Source organism: Peromyscus maniculatus, chromosome 16, assembly GCF_049852395.1.
Source record: "Peromyscus maniculatus bairdii isolate BWxNUB_F1_BW_parent chromosome 16, HU_Pman_BW_mat_3.1, whole genome shotgun sequence".
NCBI classification, from domain to species: Eukaryota; Metazoa; Chordata; class Mammalia; order Rodentia; family Cricetidae; genus Peromyscus; species Peromyscus maniculatus.
Genome location: NC_134867.1, coordinates 40,899,304 through 40,920,473, shown reverse-complemented (window position 1 = coordinate 40,920,473; position 21,170 = coordinate 40,899,304). Strand labels below are relative to the sequence as shown.

The following is a 21,170-nucleotide window of genomic DNA, read 5'->3' as shown; positions in this document are numbered from 1 at the left end:
GATGACTGAGAGTGAGTCTTTGTACTAATTCTTTCTATGACAAGAGTGGTTTTCCAAATAACAAACCAGCATTTGGAAAGGAAAGTATCAGGAAGACAGTTTCAGATTGAAAAAAAAAAGTTCTGCAGATAGTACAAAGAACTCTCATGATGTCCCACCCAGTTCCCATTGTCAACAACTTAGATGAGTATGTTGGGTTTCGTTCATTGGAAGTAGTGCTTCATCTTACAACTAATACAAATACATTAGTAGTAGCTAAAGAATAAAGGCATTTTTTTGTATATATCTGTGTCTATATAGGTATCATATATTATCTATCTACCTATTATCTGTTTACCTATTTATCATCCATCTATCATCATCATGTATATCTATCATCTATCTGTCTATTTATCATCTATCTAATCTATCCATCTTTTGACATAAGGTCTTACCATGTAACCCAGGCTGTGCTGGAGTTCACTGTGTAGCCTAGGTTAGCCTGAAACTCCCAGGTATCCTTTGCTTTCATCCCCCAGTGCTGGGATTGCTGGCATGCCCACCATGCCGGGCAAGACAGCTTTAAACCACACTATGTGACTATCAGTTTTTCCTCAATGTTTGGCCAGTTCTGAGTCTTGCTAATGCTATGCTGAAAACAAGATTCTGCTGCCATCTACTGTTCCCAATCCTTTCTCAGTTTTGGTTTCTAAGAATTTGTTTTCTTATCACTTTCTAACATTTTAGAGCTATAGTGTTCTTTTCAGTTTCATCTTCATGTACTTCAAAAAATAGGTGACTAATACGTGAAACTCAAAGAGGTCAAGTCTCACAGATAGCTGTGGACAACCTACGAGCTCCTCAGATTCAGCACACATTGAATAGCCCTCTCTACAGAAGGTTCTGGAGATACAAAATGAATGAATGATAGTCAGCTTCTGCAAGGATCTCTGAGTCTAACACAGAATCAAGGAGATTGTCACAACACAGTCTACAAGTCTTCCCAGTGGACACAGGGAAGAATGCATGGTTACTGTAGATTCAAAGCGGGAACACAGGAATAAGCCAAGACCTAGGGACAGTTTTCTTGTCTGAAGTAGTCTTAAATGACCAGAAAAAGAACTGGTAAGTAAAATGCTCCAGAAATAACATGAGGAACAAAAGTAAGAAACTATTATATATGTGAGAAGAATTTTCTTGTGTGTGTATGTGTGTGTGTGTGTGTGTGTTGTCTTTGGTTTTTTGTTGTTGTTGTTGTTTTTGTTTTTGTTTTTTTGAGATAGAGTTTCTCTATGTATCCTTAGCTGTCCTAGAAATAGCTCTGTAGACCAGGCTGTCCTTGAACTCACCGAGATTCACCTGCCTCTGCCTCTGGTGTACTGAGATTAAAGGTGTGCACCGCCAACATTAAGAATGTTCTTCATGGTGAGTGTAAGATGAGGAAAGATGACAGGTGGGGATGGAGAGGCAGCGGGGACCAGACGTGGAGGAATTTGTGTATCTCTTTTAGGAAGCACAAACTTCATCTGTGTGACAATGGAGGATCAGTGAGAACCATGCGCATGACTTTTCCTGGGAAGATGTTGGAATACATTGCTGGCTGGTAGAGGTCACAGCCTCCCTATGGCCTGGCAGCTTTTCTCATTAGCTCCCTCCCTCCAGTAAAGCTTCCTGCTCTCTACCCGCCCTTATCTAGGGAATGTCCCTGGGCCTGGAGGACTGGCCTTATCTAAAAGCTGTCTCTAAACCAGATGCCTGGTTCTTCTTTGGCTTGACCCTTGACACAGATCCCTGCTGAGGAGACTTGGGTTAGGAGCTCTGCTATAGGACCCTACTGCCACATCCTAAGCCTTGTGATAGGAACATGCCACTTAATGCAAATTAGTGTTTGTCCCCAGGCTCCCCAACCCTGTAGATTCCTTATACTTCGGAATAAAAATGAGCTGATTCACCGAAGTCTGTCTCCCAGAGGGCTGTCTCCATCATGCTCAAGGCTGGGTACAAAGCTTCCTGCTGCCCTTCCTGCCTCTTTCCTTTCTTGACCAGGTGGCTAACAGGCTGAGAAGGAAAGAGGACCCCCACAGGAGACATGAACGTAAGGCCCCAAGGACACGTCAAAGGAATGAGTCTACCCATGTCCACTTTGTAAGCCAATGGGTTTATTGAGTTACTTATCTGAAGTGTGGCTGAGGGGTTACTTACATGAAGCCTGGGTAAGGAGTTGCTTACAACAACATCCATTTGAGGCCCCCAAACAGCTTTGTCACTGAAAAGTCCCACCATGTCATGGAGGATGACCTCCCAAAAGTTGTGTAGATAGAGTTTCATAAGCTATTAGTTAGCTTTCTACTTCCTGTATACTCCAAAGACCCTAGGTAGCTAGGGCAGAATGACATGTGTCTGGCAGAGGCAGGAGAGAGGGTGGCTGTTGTCTCAGGTGAGGGTCAGATGTCCCTTTCTGTGAGGGAATGTTAGTAGGCCAAGTCTTACATGGGAAACTCCACCTGCTCTGTTTAAGATGGTAACGGCTCTGATTATGTCATATCTGGGAGAGTATTCCCTAACAGGCATGTCAGGGGGATTGCCAGGCTCCACTGAGTCCCATTATTCTAGTGATAAGTGAAAGACAGGTACGGGAGTGAGCTGAGAAGAGGCAGTTGAACCGGTAAAACACAGACAATCGGCATGGACAGAGCAGAGATGCTAGACACTGGAAATATTTGGGAAGTAAATGAGTGGCAAATTTCTAATCATTGGGGCACAAAATGTAAGATAAAGGATCAAAGGTGACCTCAGAGTTTTAGTGACCAAGATGATAGGGGAGTGGTCAGCCCAGAGTGAATATGTACAATACACCAATTGGAAAATGCTACAAATCAGGAAAAAAAAATAAGGAAATATTTACCATCACATCACCAAGCAGAGAGGCTGAAATAGAAGAAATAGGATGTGAGGGAGTGGAATAATGGAAAGTCACATGAGCAGGCAGAGACAGATGGAGGGAAAGCCACTGTGGTGCAGGAATCTGGAACCCCAACATCTGGAATGCTGACACAGCAGGACCAAGATTTTTGAGGCCAGCTTGGACTGCACAGTGACAATCTGTCTCCGACACACAAACAAGCAAGCAAACAGACAGACAGACAAACAAATTAAAAGGAAAAGGGGACTCGAGGGGAGGGAAGCACGTGGTCTGTGAGAAAGAAAACTCAGATCATCTGATATTCTGCTCAGTGCTTGGCTAGGAATACTTGCCACACACAGAGGACACAACTATTCCACAGCCAATGGAAAGACCTTCTCTGCAGACTCACCTGCACAGTCACAGCACAGCTTTAACAAAGCCTCCTGGACCTGACAGACATGCCCAGAAGGTCAGCATCGCAGTGCATTCTGGGAAAGAGCTAGTGGGAAGTTAGATGTCCATGGGAGAAGAGAGAATGGAAGAGGGGCTAGAGAGACAGCCTAGTATAGGGGCACAGAGCATGGAAGAGGGGCTAGAGAGACGGACTAGTGTAGGGGCACAGAGCATGGAAGAAGGGCTAGAGAGACGGCCTAGTGTAGGGGCACAGAGCATGGAAGAGGGGCTAGAGAGACGGCCTAGTGTAGGAGCACAGAGCATGGAAGAGGGGCTAGAGAGACAGACTAGTGTAGGAGCACAGAGAATGGAAGAGGGGCTAGAGAGACGGCCTAGTGTAGGAGCACAGAGAATGGAAGAGGGGCTAGAGAGACAGACTTGTGTAGGAGCACAGAGAAGGGAAGAGGGGCTAGAGAGACAGACTAGTGTAGGAGCACAGAGCATGGAAGAGGGACTAAAGAAACAGCCTAGTGTAGGAGCACAGAGCTTGGAAGAGGGGCTAGAGAGACAGACTAGTAGTGTAGGAACACAGAGCATGGAAGAGGGGCTAGAGAGACAGACTAGTGTAGGGGCACAGAGCATTGAAGAAGGGCTAGAGAGACAGCCTAGTGTAGCACTTGCTCCTCCTAAGAGGACCTGGGTTAATGTTTCCCAGCACCCAAATGTCTTACAACCATCTCTTCCTCCAGTTCCAGGGGATCCCCCATGCCCCTCTGTTCTCTGAAGCACCAGGCACTTGTGTAGTTACACTTAAATACATTCCAGCAAAAAAAAGTCAGACACACAAATAAAAATAAATCCTAGAACAGTAGAGGGAAAGAAAGAATGAAACGTGCGTGCGCGCGCACGTGTGTGTGTGTGTGTGTGTGTGTGTGTGTGTGTGCATGTGTGTGTGTGCGTGCGTGCGTGCGTGCGTGTGTGTGTGTGTGTGTGTGTGTGTGTGTGTGTGTTCATGTACACACACACATATGTAGAGGCCAAAAGCTGGGATCTCATTTTCTGACTGGTCAGGAAACAGCAAGCATCCTCTAGTATCTGCCTTCCTGGTGCAGGGATTACCGGCGGACACCACAGTGCTAGACTTTTCCACAGCCTCTGGGGAGCAAACCCGAGCCTTGATGCTCAGATGGTGAGCAGTTTGTCCACCCAGCCATTTCTCCAGCCCCGAAGGGAATTTTCAAAGAAGTACCTTGAGAACTTTTACACACTGGTACTGTGGTTACCGGGGTTGGGGTTGGGGTCCCTGGTGTCTCTGTTGGAGTCTGGCCTTGCCAGTCAGTCATGTGGGGTCTTGAGAAAGTCATGTGACTTCCTTGTGACTCCCCTCTTTATGAAGATGGCAGTCATACCTCATCAGGTGGGTATGAAACGCTAATGGTACAAAGTAAATACCATGAAAACTGTAGTTAGCTGCTGCTATTATTATTACTATGACTTTACCTGGGAAAATAAAATACCTACAGTATTTTCTTCCTAAATTATAAATTTATGTTTTCGTTTGCAGCAGTTAGTGCTTTTGTAAACACGATCTATCATGACCACAATTATAAAATAAAATTTTCCTTATAGTGATGGCAATTATATTAAACCTCAGCAGGACACACACACACACACACACACACACACACACACACACACACACTCCATGCATCTTTCTGTAACAGTCACATTTAACAACAACAACAACCCCAGTATTTGTTAAATGCTCTGCAATACCTTTGACTTCCAGCAGGGGGAACTAGCCAACTATATTCACTGTAATCCAGAAATTGAGGCATTAAGGCTAGGATGAACGACTGCATTATCTAAAAGCTGTGAGTCATGGTTGATATTCACATATAGAATAGAATTTACTACCTTTAAGTACAAAATTCTCCGTATTCACACATATGGCCATGTCTTGTTACTTTCAGGTACTACTATTCTAAGTACCTTGAATATATTAGGTGGTGGTTTTGAAAGGGGAGTCTCAGTAGGTAGCCCAAGCTAACTCAAATTTAGCATCATCCTTCCCCGGCCTCTCGAGGGCTAGAATTACCTGTGTGTGCTCCCACACCTAGGCTATGTTAGAATTTTACTTCCCATTAGAACACCGCTGGGCAAACACAACATGCTTTGCACACGAGGAAGCAGAAGCCCTAGTACTTTATGTGACCTACAAGTCACACAGCGAGCACAAGACAGCACCCGATTTAGGCTAGTTGAGCACATAATTTGAATCAGGCTAGGAATATTATTGTTGGAACCGTGAATGGGAATCACTTAAAAGAAGCTGTGCCTACAACCTGACTAATACCTCATCCGTGTGGAAAGGTTGGGATGTTGCAGTTCCAGAGACGAATTACAAGTTATTGGCTTGCCTACTCTGTTTCTGAAACATCCTGCTGGACTTACCGGACCACAGGTTTAAAAAAAAATCCTTTAGTATGTATTAACTTAGTAAAACCTAGCTCTCTATCAAAGGGCTAAAAAATGCCTCTTTAGACTGCAGCTAACATCTGAGCCCAAGACCCCAGCCACTTCCTGAGACTTAGAGACCAGCCCCCAGCTCCCATCCTGTCCCGAACCTCCCATCTGGATAAGAGCTCCCATCCTGCCCCGGAGCTCCCATCTGGACAAGAGAGCTTCCATTTGGACCAGAGAGAAGCTTCCTGAATCTGTCAGTTCTGTCTGGACCAAGAGCACTGATAAGACCAAGAACGAATACACAAAGAGATGGACAGACGTCAAGGCAGAGGTACATACAACAAAATGAAGAGCAATACAGCATCACCAGAACCTAGCCCGCCTCCAACAGCTAGACCTGAACATCACAAAATGGAAGAGGCAGAAGAAAACAGCCTTATGAATAACATCATGAAGAGGCTAGAGCCTTATGTAGAAGAAATCAAAAACATTACACACAGTCTAAAATTACTCAAGAAGACACCAATGAGAATTCATTTGATCAGTGAAAGTATGACCGTTATGCCCAAGTATATTAGACATAGCCAATACTTTCGTTATTTCTGAAAGCCTTTAGGTCCTAAAGTTTAGGATGTCAGCGTCTCACTTGTCTCCTCCACACCATCGACAACGTGGACAGTTAACCTTGCCCAGAGCACACGCCCCTGCTGGGTCTTGAAACTGAAATATTGGCCTCTAATGACAATGTGTGAACTTGGTTTCTGTGAAGTGAAGGCTGGCCAAGGATAGCCTGTGCTCTCCCGCACAGATCTACGCATCCTCAGTAACTGAGAACTCAGAAAAAAACACTACTCGGTTTATATTGCGAGCGTCCTTTCATAACGATCAAGTGGGAAGCATCGTTAAGCGCTTTCCATTTCTTTAAGATAACGTAAGGTTTCAGAAGATCCTTGAGAGACAGGGTCAGAGGTGACACTCACGAATGTTTTGGTTGACCTGTCCCAGGCTACCATGGCGCCTGGCACTGAGAACTTGTTTCTCTCAGTGCCACTCCTGCCTATTGCCCCACCCTCCCTGCCACACCTGATTCTCAGGGGCAGAAGCTGGCTCAGGGCGCTGGTGCTGTGTGCTGACATGTGATTTTACTTGAAACAAAAAACAAAAATTGTGTGAAGTGGATAGAACGGGGTCTAACCGGGTTAGATGTGTAGGGAACCTACTAACTGGGGCAAAGGGAGCATGACGTTATCTGTGGGGAGCAACAGCCAAAGAGTTCAAGAGTAAAACATTTGTTACACGATCTGTGCGCACCCATCAGAGTTTCTGAGCTCCCTGATGGATCCAGACTGAAAGTTAGACACCAAAGCCACCCAGAAGTGGAGATGGCTTCTTGCAGCCTAGACTGTGCCACCCAGCGCTGCCGTGTCGCCCGGTGGGAAGGACAAGCAGGCAAGCAAACAGATGTGTGTCTATGGTGGCAAGAGTCAAGGTCCAAAGGTGGATCCCGGCAGGAAGTGCAGTCTCTGCTTGCGGGGGAGCCAGGGACTTCCAAGGCTTGAGCGCACAAGTCCTTACATTTCAGGGCCCCTCATTTATTCATTCACAAGCCATTGGGATGTCTCAGACAGGGTGCCTGGAGCTCGAGTGTGGCCTTAGCCAGCGCTCTGCTCACACCGTGTGTGCACACAGCTTGGGGCAGAGCCCTGGCTTGGCGCTGGAGTGTCCACAGGTGTGTGCACAGCGCGATCGGGTGGGACTTGCAGGCGGCGGGAGGCACAGGCACGCCCACCCTGGCGGGGAGCCCGGGGCTGGCCTGAGCTCTGCAGCCCGGGTGACCCGGCAGGTCGGGGCGGCGCTCTCTGAGTCACCGGAATCTAGGTGTGGCCCCCGCGCGCCGCGCCCCCGCCGCCAGCCCCCGGGGCCGCGTCCCGGAGGGAGCCGCCTCTTCCTTTAGTCGCCGTGTCCGCGCTCGCGGGGGCCACTCTCCACCACCGTGCCCCGTCGCTCCTCCGCTCCGCGCCGCCGCCACCACCGACGGACGACATGCTGCGCTGCGGCCTGGCCTGCGAGCGCTGCAGGTGGATCCTGCCCCTGCTGCTGCTCAGCGCCATCGCCTTCGACATCATCGCGCTGGCCGGCCGCGGCTGGCTGCAGTCGAGCACCCACATCCAGACCTCCTCGCTCTGGTGGAGATGCTTCGAAGAGGGCGGCGGCAGCGGCTCCTACGACCAAGGCTGCCAGAGCCTCATGGATTTCGGTGAGTGGCCCCGCCGCCTCCCGGGAAGCCCTTGGGAACCGGATCTGTGGCAGCCGCTGGGGCCCGTCTGATAGGGGTCAGGGGTAGCGGCTGCTTCAAAAGCCCGATTGGAGCTCAGACTCCAGAATCTGGCTTGAGCCAGATGAAGCTGCAGTTTTAGGTGACCCAAATCAGGCCCAACCCCGAAAGAGACTAGCCCAAAAAATTTAAAAATAAAAGTTTTGTCAGTTCCCTGCGCAAGCTGATGTCAGCCATGGCAAGGTAAGTATTAAAATAACGTGCCCGGGTGGATTCGTTACACTTCGTCTAACTTAAAAACTCTTTTTTTTTTTTTTTCCTTCATGAGAAAGTCCTTTCAGGCAAAGTGGGAGCAGTTGTGATTTCAATAAATACTTCAGAGTCTTAGCTGTCCGGCTGGTTGTGTTCACGCTTGTTCTGGGGAGGGGCCTTAGTTGAAGCGTGGTTGTTAGGGAACTTTATCTGAATCTGGTTTAAAATCGGAGAAGTAAACACTTCACTCCAGTGAAGTGGTGTTGGCACTTTTAACACATCGCAGGAGGCCTTCGTTTGCCTCTGCTGTTTGCCTCCGCCCGGAGAAGCCCCAGTACTTGATTTAACTAACAGTCGGTAGCAGTTCTTGGAAAAAAGCATTTTTCTTCCCGAAGTGGATGTCCCTCTTGTTTAGTTAGGGTAGATACAGTAGTGATTGGTAGTGTGTTGGGAGCAAGGACTACCATAACCAAAGCTTTAGTAATCAGTTTTATCCTTTAAACAGAAAAAAATAAGTCCCCCCCCCCCCATTCAATTTCTAGTTTCACCATAACTTGATCCTTTTCCTGGAGCAGCCCACCCAGGGCTTCTGCCAGGTCCTGGGCCCCTTATCAGCTGCCTGATGTAGCTTATTCTTTCTGGAGGAACTTCCCCAGACAAGGAGGCAGGTAATAAAATGAGAACGGGCAGCTGTTCCTGCTTTCTTTAAGGCCTGTGCTCTCCCTAAACACAAAGACACAAATGCTTGGCCTGACAGAACTTCCTATTGCAACAAATCTTTTAGGGTCTTACAGGTAATATATTGCCTTGGAATAACCTAGCTATATCTTAAAATGCATTTGAACTCAGTCTCTTTCAGAGGGCTTAAGAGGTACGCGTGTAGATTTTTAAAATTGACTTTGTTAATTATAGCTTACTCCAAGGTGGATCCAGCCCCAAAGAGTACTCAATAGTGGAGTCAGCTTGCAGAGGCAGGATCAGTGTTCTTGCTGGGACATGATTTAACCTGCAGGGCCCTCTTGTGAAACACACACAAAGCCATTTCCATGTTTTTTGCCTTGTGGGGTGAGCTCATCTTTTAGGGTGTGCCTGCTCTGACCTCAGGCTAATCCACTACCGTGTAAATCAAAGGGAAAAGCAAGTTTTGTTTCTAGTTTGTCTCTTTAACAATGAGTCTGAAGCCTTACCTTTTTTCTGCTCTAAGCAAGCACCCACCCAGGATAAAGTTTGTTTCAATTCGCTATAGAAATCAGCCTTAGGAAAAAAAACAACCTTAGTTTCCTGAAGGAATCTTGAAAAATTGCTTAGTACTTTCATGAGGCAGTGTCTGGTTTTAATGCTAGGAGATGTGTGTTAAAGCAGTTGAACATCCAGGGGAGTTACCTTTGCAGAGGTAATTAAGTGCCCATGTTGTGGCAGACAGCTCTTGCTCAACACCCAGATGCATATCACCCGTGGAAAGTTGGCCTCCTTGTCAAGCCATGGAAGGGGACAAGAGGCGCGAAGTCACTGCACCATCCAAATCTCCCCATTATAGACAGAGATGAGTTGAAATGCTTCTTCCTTTGCTCACTCTCTGTGGGCTTCTGATTAGTCTTCGACACAGCTGTAAAAGAATGGTGTGTCCTACACTTTAGGGTAATTATCTGGGCAGTCGGGAACTCTATAGATCTCCAGAGAGCTTCAATAGGGCCTTGCTGGAGCTCACAGTGTGCTTGCAGGAATGTACACACTCCCACAGTGTGTGAGCGCTGCGTTTTGTATGGCAAGGGACAAGCTGGGTGGGTCTGTTTAAAACTGGATCAGTACATAGAACTGAGTGTGCGTGCCCCCCTCTAGAATGCTTCTTAATGATATTAGAAAGTAAGGTTTGTTTGAAGCTATTAACAAAGCAGGACCTTCATTAGAAAGTGTTTGACAACCATGTTTTGCCAAGTGATATTCCTAACATTAATACTTTTATTTTGGTAGTAAGGATTGGTTATTCTTAGTGATGTTGACAATAATACTAAAGAGTATGCATGTTTTATAAAGGCCAATGATTTCTTAGGAATAAATGAATATACAGCAATATTATATTCTTTATTATTATTGTTAAAATTTTAAGAATTGTGGGTTACAAGGTCATCTCATCTTTTCTTTAAACAAATAAATAAGCCAAGTTAGATCCTGAATATTTTGTGATGGTGGCAGCTAAATTGATATTTATCTTAACAAATACTTGTTTGAATGTTTTGGTTTGTATTTGTCAAGAATATGAGAAAGTCTAAATTGACGATTAAGCTGATCATTCGAGTTTCTCCTATAAGCCAAACTCAGAACAAAACTTCAGTGAGTATGCACATGCTGCTTTTGAAATGCTGGCACCGTCTTTTCCAGTGTAGAGAATATTTCCACAGGAAGGTATTTTAAGCTTCGGCTCACAGACTTCGGAACCCAGGCAAGCTCTGGCTTGTCAGGGTGGAGGATATGGGGATGAGGTATGCACCAGAAGAGGAAGAGCTGTGGAAAGTCAGTGTCTGGAGTCTAGACTCTGAAAACACAGTTTTACCAAAGACATCCCTTGAATCTCTTCATATGCACCCAGTGTTTTCCCTAGACATCACTTTTCCACAAGTCCAAAAAAATAATAATAATAGAGAATCCTATGAAATGTTTTATCATTAAGCACCTTGCTTCCTAAAAGTGCAGGACATGAGAAAAATACGTTCAAACCAATCATTTACATTAGGCTAAATTCACTAGAAAAGCCTTTATTCTCTTGCAGCTTTGGGGGTAGTATTATGGGATAGGAGGAATTAGGGGAGTATGCCGAGGTGAGGTGGAAGGGGTGGGAGGGAGTGTGCTGGGATGGGAGGGGTGGGGGAGTTTGCTGGTGGGAGGGGACAGGAGGCAAGCCGTTGATATTTTATGAGGTTAGATTAGCAGATAGATTTCATGTGCCTGCACGTACATATGTTCACATTCTCAACAGCAAATTCAAGGGTCGCCCGCTCCTTTGATGGGATAACTTTAAAATATACACCGATGAGTAAACTCCAGGTGTTAAGTACCCATGGTACAGGCTAGCCCACTGCCTGTTTGTTCCAGTAGCACAGGCTAGCCCACTGCCTGTTTGTTCCAGTAGCACCCCAGAGAACCTCGGTGTGTTGAGAGGGACTCCGTTTGGCTCTGCCCCTGAGAACACAGACTGCTGAACCTGTGGGACTAGAAAGGAAATAAAGGGCTGGGGTTCCAGCCTTCCGCAAGCAGCTTCCTTCGAAGGAAGGACTTCATTGAGGACTTCATTCTGCCCCTTGCTACAATAAAAGTACCTCTCCTATGTGGACTGAGGAGAAATGTACACCCCTGTCAGTCCTACTGTCCGACATTCAATTAGTTTTTAAATACTTGAGGGTCTGTTGGCTGCAGTGGGGTGTAGCTGCCCATTTCTGACAGGAGCTCTGTGAAAATTCAGTGGTAACTAGCCACCACCCAGCGGGGTTTCAGGAGGAAGCGTCAAGTGTGTAAGGACTCCCTGGCCACTATAATGCCTCGCCTGTGGCTCTCCCGCCATTTCTCCGCTAGGCCAGCCATTCCTTAGTGCTTTCCAGAGCTTCTGCAGGAGGATGGCTTTGTCTTATATACATAGGTTTTGTAGGTCTGTTATTAATTGTCCTTGGGAGTTTTGCTCCTCCGGTGTTGAATTCTGCTTTAGCTGAAGGATCTGGGAGGTCACTGGATTCCTGTGCCTCAACCTGACCACACATAGTTCCCTGGGAGTGGGAGGCAGGACAGGTTTGGGATGATGTTGCAAAAGCTTCCAAACGGATGGCATTCTAAAGGCTATGCCTTTGCCTTTATCTCCCTATTGAATATGCGAAACAGTATTTTTGTATGTCACATTCACCCATCTTCACTTACGCGTGGGATCTTTTAACTTTTAAAATATCCAGATTCCACTTCTGCCTGTGAATGGCATAAAAGCCCTCACAGAAACAGTACACAAAACACCTGTTAAGAACTCTGTTCCTCTAGGTGGGACTTTGATATTGCTGGCTGAAGAATGCATGTTCTAGAATGTACTTGTATGTACTAATATGCGCTTGTATGTTCTAGAAAGGGACCCCACTTCAGTTTGATGACACGTCTGTGCCCTCAGAGTCTTGGGTGGACCCCAGGCGGTGGGGTGGACCTCACAACTATTTTGGTCTGTTTGGTCCACATGTAAAATCTATGAAGAATATAGCAAATCCATAGGAAAGCACCAATTTGGGGATGGGAAAGGAAATTAGTACATTTCCAAAATACTCACAGATTAGGAATATAAGCAGTATTTTCCTTTTTCCTTGGTTTCTCTCACAGCATAAACTTTGCAAAATCATACTTAAAACACAAACAGCAGAACAGCAGACTGCTCTTCCTAGGAGAAAGCAAAGCGAATGAGCAATTCTTACCCAGAAATTCTGTTTCCCCGGAGCCCTGCTGGCTTCTGACGTCACAGTCCAGATAGTGAATCACCTCCACACAACTAGGAACGGTCGTAAAGTTTAGTGTGTAAAACAGTAAGGAAGGACGGACTTGTTCATGACTGATAGAGATGAACTCTGCCTGCCAAGAGCTGTGAGAGCCATCAAATCACGAAAAAGGAAGATTTAGGACACGTCTGGAAAAATGGATGTTTTTCCTCAGTGTTGATAACTGAGATGTAATTTGAATCATCGCATAATATAAAGTAGAAATAGTTCCCAAAGACTTGTGTACAGCTGTAGATGTTAAGCTCCTGGGCAACTAAATGAGATCATAGGTACCTGACACACAAGTACTTTAGCTTTTTTTTTTTTTTTTTTTTTTTTTTAATGTATAAAGTGAGAAAGTAGTGCTGATATCTGTCTGGCCAACAGTAAGTCCTCTTCTCTGACAGAACATTAGGTCTTGAACCTCCTGCTCAGACCTGATCAGGCGGGCCCCTCCATCCTAAAAGAAAATTCTGCTGACCTCAGAAGGCCTGCTGTCTTGCTTGGGGAAGTCTGTCCTGTATCAGCTAGGATCTTTAAAACCATGCCAAGATTTCAGTCTAAATGATAGTTAAGTGATTCAGTGTGCCATGCTGTCAGGAGCAGGTTTGGCGTGTTCTGCAACAGGAGTGCCTTTTCTCAAGAGAAAATGTTGCCTAATTTTCCATTTTGATTTTCTTGAGAGTCAGCATTTTAAGTAAGCAGGACATTAACGAATTGATTGAATAGGGAAAGTGCCCCAGGTGGTCCATTTGAATGATACATTCGCCTGTCGGTGCCGGATATGTATATTAGGTTACTATTCCTTTTATGTAATTCTTCCACATTCCTGAAATGAAGTGTGAGTTACACTTCAGCTAAGTATCAGAGGAAGAAGTCCCAGCAGTAGCCTGTTTGTGCCATTCTAGCTGTCCTCAGATGAACAGGTAAGATGAATATGACACCATTACGCAAAACTTATTTATCTAAGCTTTCTAGGCAGCCTGTGATCGCGGCAGCTCAGTTCCTATAGTACGTGCCTTGTTAGGAAACGTTTCTGTTCTTCCGAAAATCAAACGCTGCTGTCTGATGTACTGCCATGTGCTTGCATTCTCTGTGTGCTTGTGTAGGTGTGTGTTGCCTTGCCTGGCTTCACAGCGGGAAAATACCTCTTTGAATGCAACAGCTGATTTCGTTGAACTTGATGGCTGGCAGTAACCAAACAAACACAGAAACAGACAGACTGCTTGCCATCGGGTCACATACTGAAAGCTGTAAGCTTTTTGGGGGTAGCACTGCTTCCATGTTATGTGTTATAGCGCTTACTCATCTAAATTCTTATTCTCCGTCTTCAGGACGCTTACAGAAGGGGCACAAGGGGACAGTGGAGACTAATGGCGGGGACAGGAGAAGAAAGGATATTACGCTTTTGTGTCCTGTGCAGAGTCCAGATTTGATTCCCCTCCCCCACCACACATACGCATTAACACACAGTACATGAAAACAAGAGGACTCTCTGGAGGGAGAAAGGGAGGAGGAAAGAGGAGGAGGGAAGAAGGGGAGGAGGGAGGAGGGGAGACGGGGAGGAGGAGGGAGGAGGAGGGAGGAGGAGGGAAGGGGAGGAGGCGGAATAGTGAGGGTGAATTTGAGCAACACACAGGGACACGTGTGTGGAAATGTCACGGTGAAGCCAGTTTTATGGGAACTAAAGCAGTTCTTTGGCGTGGAGGGAAGAACCCCAAGGTTATCAACAACTGAGCTGCCTGGACCCAGTCTTTCAAGCCCTGATGCAGGAGGTCTGGAGGGAGGCGTAGGAATCTGTATTTTAATAAGCACCGTTGCTTAATGTGACATTCTGGTCTATGGGCTACCCTTAAGAAGATCTGATCGATTAATTATCTACCACAGCATAGTCCTTTCCCATTTAAAGAATTTCTTACACAAAAAAAGAAGAGGCAAAAATGAGAAAAGAGACTTTGAATTGTATAGTCCAGCTTTGGCTTCGTTCATGTGTTTTTAAGACAAAATATTCTGGTGTTAACCGCGCCCTAAAATCTTTCACTGGTGTAACAAGAAGAACAAGACTTAGGGGGGAGTTGTAAGAACCACACCTCTCAAACTGGGTCCAATCACAGAGCATCTCACCCCTCCTGCCCCGCAGCTGAGGGGTCGTTTGGAGGAGAACATGTATTGGGAGATATATAAAAATGTTTGTTCTTCTTACTCATTTGTTATGCCCAATCAGCCATGTACCTGAGGAGGCCCTTCAGGGCATGAGGCCCCTGGAGAAGGGAAGAATAGGCAGCTTAGCCCACATTTGTGGTAGCACATAAGGATAGGAAAATGGGTGATAGAAATCTTTAGGGATAATACAGAACCTCCCATGCGTGGAAGGAGTGAAAATCTGAGGTTCTGGGAAGACGTTATGGGAACAGGAAAGAAACTCTTTGGACAAAGGGGGCTGGTGAATTACCAGAGGATGATTTGCACGTGGGCACTCATCCTCACAACTTGCAGCCAGGCTTTTTTTTAGGCTGAGTTCACAGATGAGGAGCCTGTGGTCACATAGTTAGCAGATGGCAGAGGCAGGGTATCCATGAGCTCTGGCTGCCTCTAAACCCCTTTCTTTTTCGAGTGCCAGGGTTTGACTCTGAGGCTTGAAATGACTGTGCATACAGTGGGTGTGTTGTTGGCTGTGCTGTATTTTAGTAAGAAGCAGAACCCAGGGAAGGGGCACAGAGCTCCCCTTTAAAATTCAGTGAGGGTGAAATAAGGGCATTCGCCAGTGAGTGGGTAAAGAAAACGAGGAATTTGAGTGCAAGAAAATGCTGAGCTGAAAAAAAAAAAAGAGCGAAGTGCTAATTCATGCTCTGAAATGGCTCATCTTTAAAAAACACTTTGGTGAAAGAAGCCAGTCACCCAAAGTCACAAAGTGTAAGATTCCCTTAGCGGGGAATATCTAGGATGCACAAATTAGGAAGACAAATGAATGGTCGCCAGAACTTGGGATAGCGATGGTGAGGGACAGAATGGGGAGTGACTGCAGATGGCGTGTGGTTTCCTTCGGGAAGGATGAAAACATTCAGGACTTGTTAATGGTGATGGTATCATAGCTCTCTGGATATGTGTGTGTGTATATGTACACACACACACACACACACACACACATACACACACACACATACACACACACACACACACACACACACACACACACACACATCAGCCAACACAACCAACACCCATGCAGGGGATCATGCACATCTTTTTAAATGTATGTGTTGGACTCAGACAGGCTAGATGGCCAGCTCTACGTATCTGCCGTCTGTGTGTTAGCCTCACTTCTGGAGTCTCCCTTTACTTCTAAACTAGCAATGAAGGTGAGGTGAGCCTGCAGAAGTTGTTCTGAGGAATTAGTGCATCTCCTGATGCTAACCGCCGACTCTGGATGCCGGGGTGTATGTGAAGAGATGAGGAGCCCGTGTGAGTTGAAGGATGGGGGTTAGTGAGTGGGTTGTGCTTGGCTGGTAGATCTCCTCACTTCCTCGCTCACAGAAAAGAAGGGCACAGGGCTAGTACTGCCGTGTAGGCCTTCAAACACAGAAGTCAGTTTCTGCCTCACCTCAGTTCTTTTTAAGGCCAATAATGAAGAACTCTCTTGAAATAACTTCTGAATGAAGCCAGACATTAATAGCAACTAAATAATAATCCTTTAAGAGGAAGCATTTCTGAAAGAGCATGCAACTTGAATTGTCTGGTATGAAGAATGTTTATCATGGTCATGTTGCATTCATATCTGGGTGAGCTTTTAAAATTGACCTCTTTGTGTGGAAACTGTGCCAAGAAGCTGAATTTGCGTTTTAGAGATGTAAACATTCATCCAAACTTAGAGGAACAAAACACGTTAATGTTCTCCATATCTCATCCAGTTTCCCCTTGAAGTGTGGAGATACTTAAATATTCCCAACCCCTTCACAAAACAAAAGGAAATCCCTCCCCTCCCCCCAAACTCTCTCCTGGAGGGTGGGGGTCAGATGCTTTGACCAGCAGTTTGGGACCTGGCACGTCTGTCTGTCTGACAAGTGTCCGCGTCTCTGTCTTGCAGCGTGGGGACGAGCGGCTGCCGCCACGCTCTTCTGCGGCTTCATCATCCTGGTCATCTGCTTCATCCTCTCCTTCTTCGCCCTGTGTGGACCCCAGATGCTCGTTTTCCTGAGAGTTATCGGAGGCCTCCTCGCCCTGGCTGGTAAGACAGGAGGGCCAGCAGGTCCTCATTTGTAATCAGTGGACGTGGGGAGAGTGTTCTGGTCCGTCTCTGTGGCTCTCCATGGGCAAAATACTTTCTGATTTGTGCCTGGAAATGGCTTGCCACGGGCAAAAGTATCAGAGGACAACTGTGTTTTAGGAACCTGAGTCCCTTTCCCTCTGTGCCTTAGATGGCCTTCTGTTCTCTGGATTCAAATACCAAGGGAACCAGGTTGGTATCTTATTTCTCAAGATACCAAGAGGGGAGCCAGGCAGAACTCCAGCCATGAACTGGCAGAGACAACCTGGGCAGCCAGTGTTGGAAGCAGGCCAGAAGTACCATGACGTGCCGTGATGGCACGGGTCCCATGCAACCAAGCGAGCACCAGGAGAATGGTGGCGGTGCCCTGTTAGGAGAGGAAGGGAGGGAGGGAGGGAGGGAGGGAGGGAGGGAGGGAGTAGGAATGGGAAGGGGAGAGGGGAAAGGAAGGAAAGAAAGAGAGGGGAGGGGGGAAAGAGAGGGAGGAGAGGAGGAAGGAAGGAAAGAAGGGAAATAGGAAACCTTTTAGCGTCTATCTGTGGTGCTCTAGAAAGAACTTATTATGGTGGGACAATGGGGAGGACATGTAATGGTTTTGTCCAGTTAGATCCTCATGTCACGCAGAGTGATTTATTTCGCACTTGTTTTCTCCCTGGTGTCTGTGTAGGACACGCCTTGCTCCCAGGCATCTCTCACACTCATCTGGTTTGGCCCGTGATTAGTAGCTAGATTCCTCTAGCCACTAAGCATCCTTTTAGAGACCCTATCATTAGAGGGAGAAGCTTTGTGAATGGCGGTATTGTGACTGTGTGTCCTAGCTGGCTGGGATACACACCGCGACCCAAAGCAGCCTCAGGAGGAAAGGGTTTATTATTATACCTTACGGGCGAAGCCAGAGCAGGAGTTCAGACAGGAAAGGGGTTGGGGAGTGGGGGGGTGGGTGTGGGTGGGGGGTTAGGGGGGTGGGGGCAGAAACTAAAGCAGAAATCACGGAGGAACCCTGCTCCCTGGCTTGCTCAGTGCTCAGCTTTCTTCTTTGTGCAACCCAAGACCACCTGCCCACGGGTGGCACTGCCCACAGTGCCCTGGGCCTTTCCACACCAATCCTGAATCAAGAAAAACGTCTTACAGACATGGCCGCAGGCCGATCGGATGAAGGCATATCTTCAGCTGAGGTTCCCTCCTCCCTAGGAGGTTCCGGCTTGGGTTGAGTTGACAGACACCCAGCAGTACACTGTGTGCATTCATTCATGGATTCATTCACTTGTACTTCCATACTCTGAGCTTCTTTCTCCTTCCCTTCAGCTATTTTCCAGATCATCTCCCTGGTCATCTATCCAGTGAAGTACACACAAACCTTTGACCTTCATAGTAATCCCGCTGTCAATTACATCTATAACTGGGCCTATGGCTTCGGATGGGCGGCCACCATCATCTTGATCGGCTGTTCTTTCTTCTTCTGCTGCCTCCCCAACTACGAGGATGACCTGCTGGGCAATGCCAAGCCCAGGTACTTCTACACATCTGCCTAAGGTCGGAGGGAGACCCCCCCCCAAGAGAAGCCCTGCTGCAAGATGGGTCCTGAGGAGGAAACTGTTCTCCAAGCCACAAGGAACCTATGTTTGGGCAGTGTTCCTATGATCAGAAATGCTGGAATAAATGTTAAAGAAAATGCTTCGTAAATAGCGTTAAGTTTCATGTCCTGCGTATGTCTTGTGGAGTTAGAAAAGACTTGTTTCTGTTTGCTAATTTTATGCTAATTTCTCCTGACATCAAATCTGTATCATTTAAACTGCTGTTGTTAAAGAGTGTGCATGTAGAACTTAATCAGGTAGAAATGAGATGGCTTCTGAGACTTAATTATCTGACCAAGCTTTCGTTTTTTCAAGTTAGAACGGATTATTTCTACTAAGGGGTAAGGAGAAGGGGAGCTATTGGTAAAATAATCTCAGTGGCCAAATATCCTAAAAATTAATGCCAAGAACAAAACAAACTTTTTTACGTTTTTCAGTTACATAAAGATGCAGAATGCTTTCCTAAATGAGCATCCTTTGTGGGAATTGCTAGTCAGTGTTTTGAACAATTGCTGACTCGCTTAGCTGTGGTGACATGTTGGGAAGCGTTCCCATGGCCAAAGCAAGTTCCAATAGTCAGGCCGCTGTCACTACTGAAATTGCTATAATGAAATCCCCTCTTTTAACAGAGTTTGACGTAGTTTAAGGGGTAGGGCGTGGGAAGAAGCCATATTAAATCTGTACAGTTTTGTGTCTATATGTTCAGAACCAGCATCCACGGGATGCGAGGATGGACTAGGTCTGATTCGTCCTGAGTGGTGGATGTGATGGCCTCAGGTAGGAAGGCACAGGAGAGTCACCACTGCCACAGCAGTGCCATTCAAACACCCTGAGGAGAAGAAAGGTCTCTTCGTCATCTCAGCCTTAACTGGGCTCTAACGATAGACAGCTGGAACAGATTTTAACTGTAACAGAAACCTAAATATAATTAAAGCTGGTCTTGCTTGGTAAACAGACTGAAACTGTCTGATCTAACACATACAACTGGAGAGTTCAGGAATGAGTTTCTCTGCATAGATATTGGATGGGCTATGATTATTATTTTTACCATTTATACTTACGTAATGGGAACCGCTTATTTTATACAGCAGATGACTCTTTTGTAAGTTGCGGCAAAAGCAGTTTGCAGTTTTCATTTCCAGCTCTCCCCCCCCCCAATAAACCAGGTGTTCAAATCCTGTGTCTGGTTTGTGGTTTTGTTGTTGTTGTTGTTGCTAATTTTCCATTCTGTGAGGGGAATTAAAAATTCTTCCAATGGGTAAGAAAATTAGACAAAATGAAGTTTCATGTCTCACTTTTAAGGGTTTCGGTCTTATTTAGGTATTCAATTACATTTTAAAAAGTTCATCCTACAACTTTAATCTTGTGTACTGGGGTAGGTAAGGAATTCATTGTCATAAACTATAAGGAGCTTTCATTGAATCCAATTATATTACATCATTTATTTGGGTTTGGGTTGAAAACCATCCGTTTGTTAAGCCTACATTTAGACAGTTCAGAACACTTGTGGAACCTGTATCTCTCTGCCCAAACTTGTTTCGTCATTTTTGTGCATCTTAGGTTTGGGTTGACCCTTCCCCTCATGTCAATCATATTTTTTAATGTAGTAACGAACTCTAAAAGTCTGACGTGTACTTCCTCCTCAGTGAGCAACACCATGCGTGCAGACATCAGACAGAGTCCATCCAACTGGGCCCGCAATGGATTAATGTTGGCAGGTTCAGATTCTAGGATTCACTCGTGTGGGTTAGTTGATGGGCTGGTCACCCCTCTCTCATCTCCTGGTTGTGAGCCTCCTCCTTGTGACGGGCCCTCTTCCATTCAGGGGTGGAGGTGGTAGTCTCTGCCTTCCCTGCCCACCTTCCCATTCAAACACTTCCCCATCATCCGTTGAAAGTTGGTTCTACCACAGTGCCTAGAAAGTGTGAGGCAGGGAAGTGACAGGTGGACAGAAAGATGGAAGCGTTCTTCCTTCCTGTTTCTTTTGGCTGGTTGGTCCTGGGCACAGAATTTTCATCTTATGCCTTTTGATATATGAGTTAAGTACTTCATCAAAATTTACACCTTTTTTTTTTTTTTAAATCTAACTTTTCTGTGACAGGTTGGGAATTCAAACTGGTAATTAGTGCTAAAATTCCCATCTGCCAAAATAACAGCACAACTATTTCAAGAAGACAATGGACGTAGAGATGACAAGACTTAAGTCTGTTGTCCAAGGATGACCGGTTACAGACTTCTCTAGAACATGCACTTTGAGTTGTGACCTATTCGACTTTCTTCTTCCCTTCCCTAATCCATAACACACTGTATTTTAGTGGTAAATGTTTTGGGGGAAATACGGGTTGCGGGGGGGGGGGGGGGGCGCATGGAGCAGATAGGACAGAAGAAGCCTTTCACTGGAAACGCCAGAGACAAAGGCACAGTAAGTGGCATTACTTCCTGAATGCTCCATTTCTTGCACCGTTTACCTAAGTACGCAGGTCCTCCAGGCCCCAGAGGTTCTGATTCCCCACGACAGATCTACAAATAAGCACTAGGACAGGTCTCGAGAATTCTGGACAGACCT

The 21,170-nt window shown here is 46.1% G+C and overlaps 1 protein-coding gene across 1 annotated transcript; it reads left to right on the top strand.

Moving 5' to 3' along the window:
- The first annotated feature begins 7,572 nt into the window (after positions 1–7,572).
- On the top strand, positions 7,573–19,779 carry Perp (p53 apoptosis effector related to PMP22). The gene is made up of 3 exons (XM_006986098.4): positions 7,573–8,000; positions 16,851–16,991; positions 18,336–19,779. Exons 1-3 carry the CDS (start codon positions 7,787–7,789, stop codon positions 18,560–18,562), a joined length of 582 nt encoding a protein of 193 aa, XP_006986160.1. The 5' UTR covers positions 7,573–7,786; the 3' UTR covers positions 18,563–19,779.
- Positions 19,780–21,170: the final 1,391 nt, after the last annotated feature.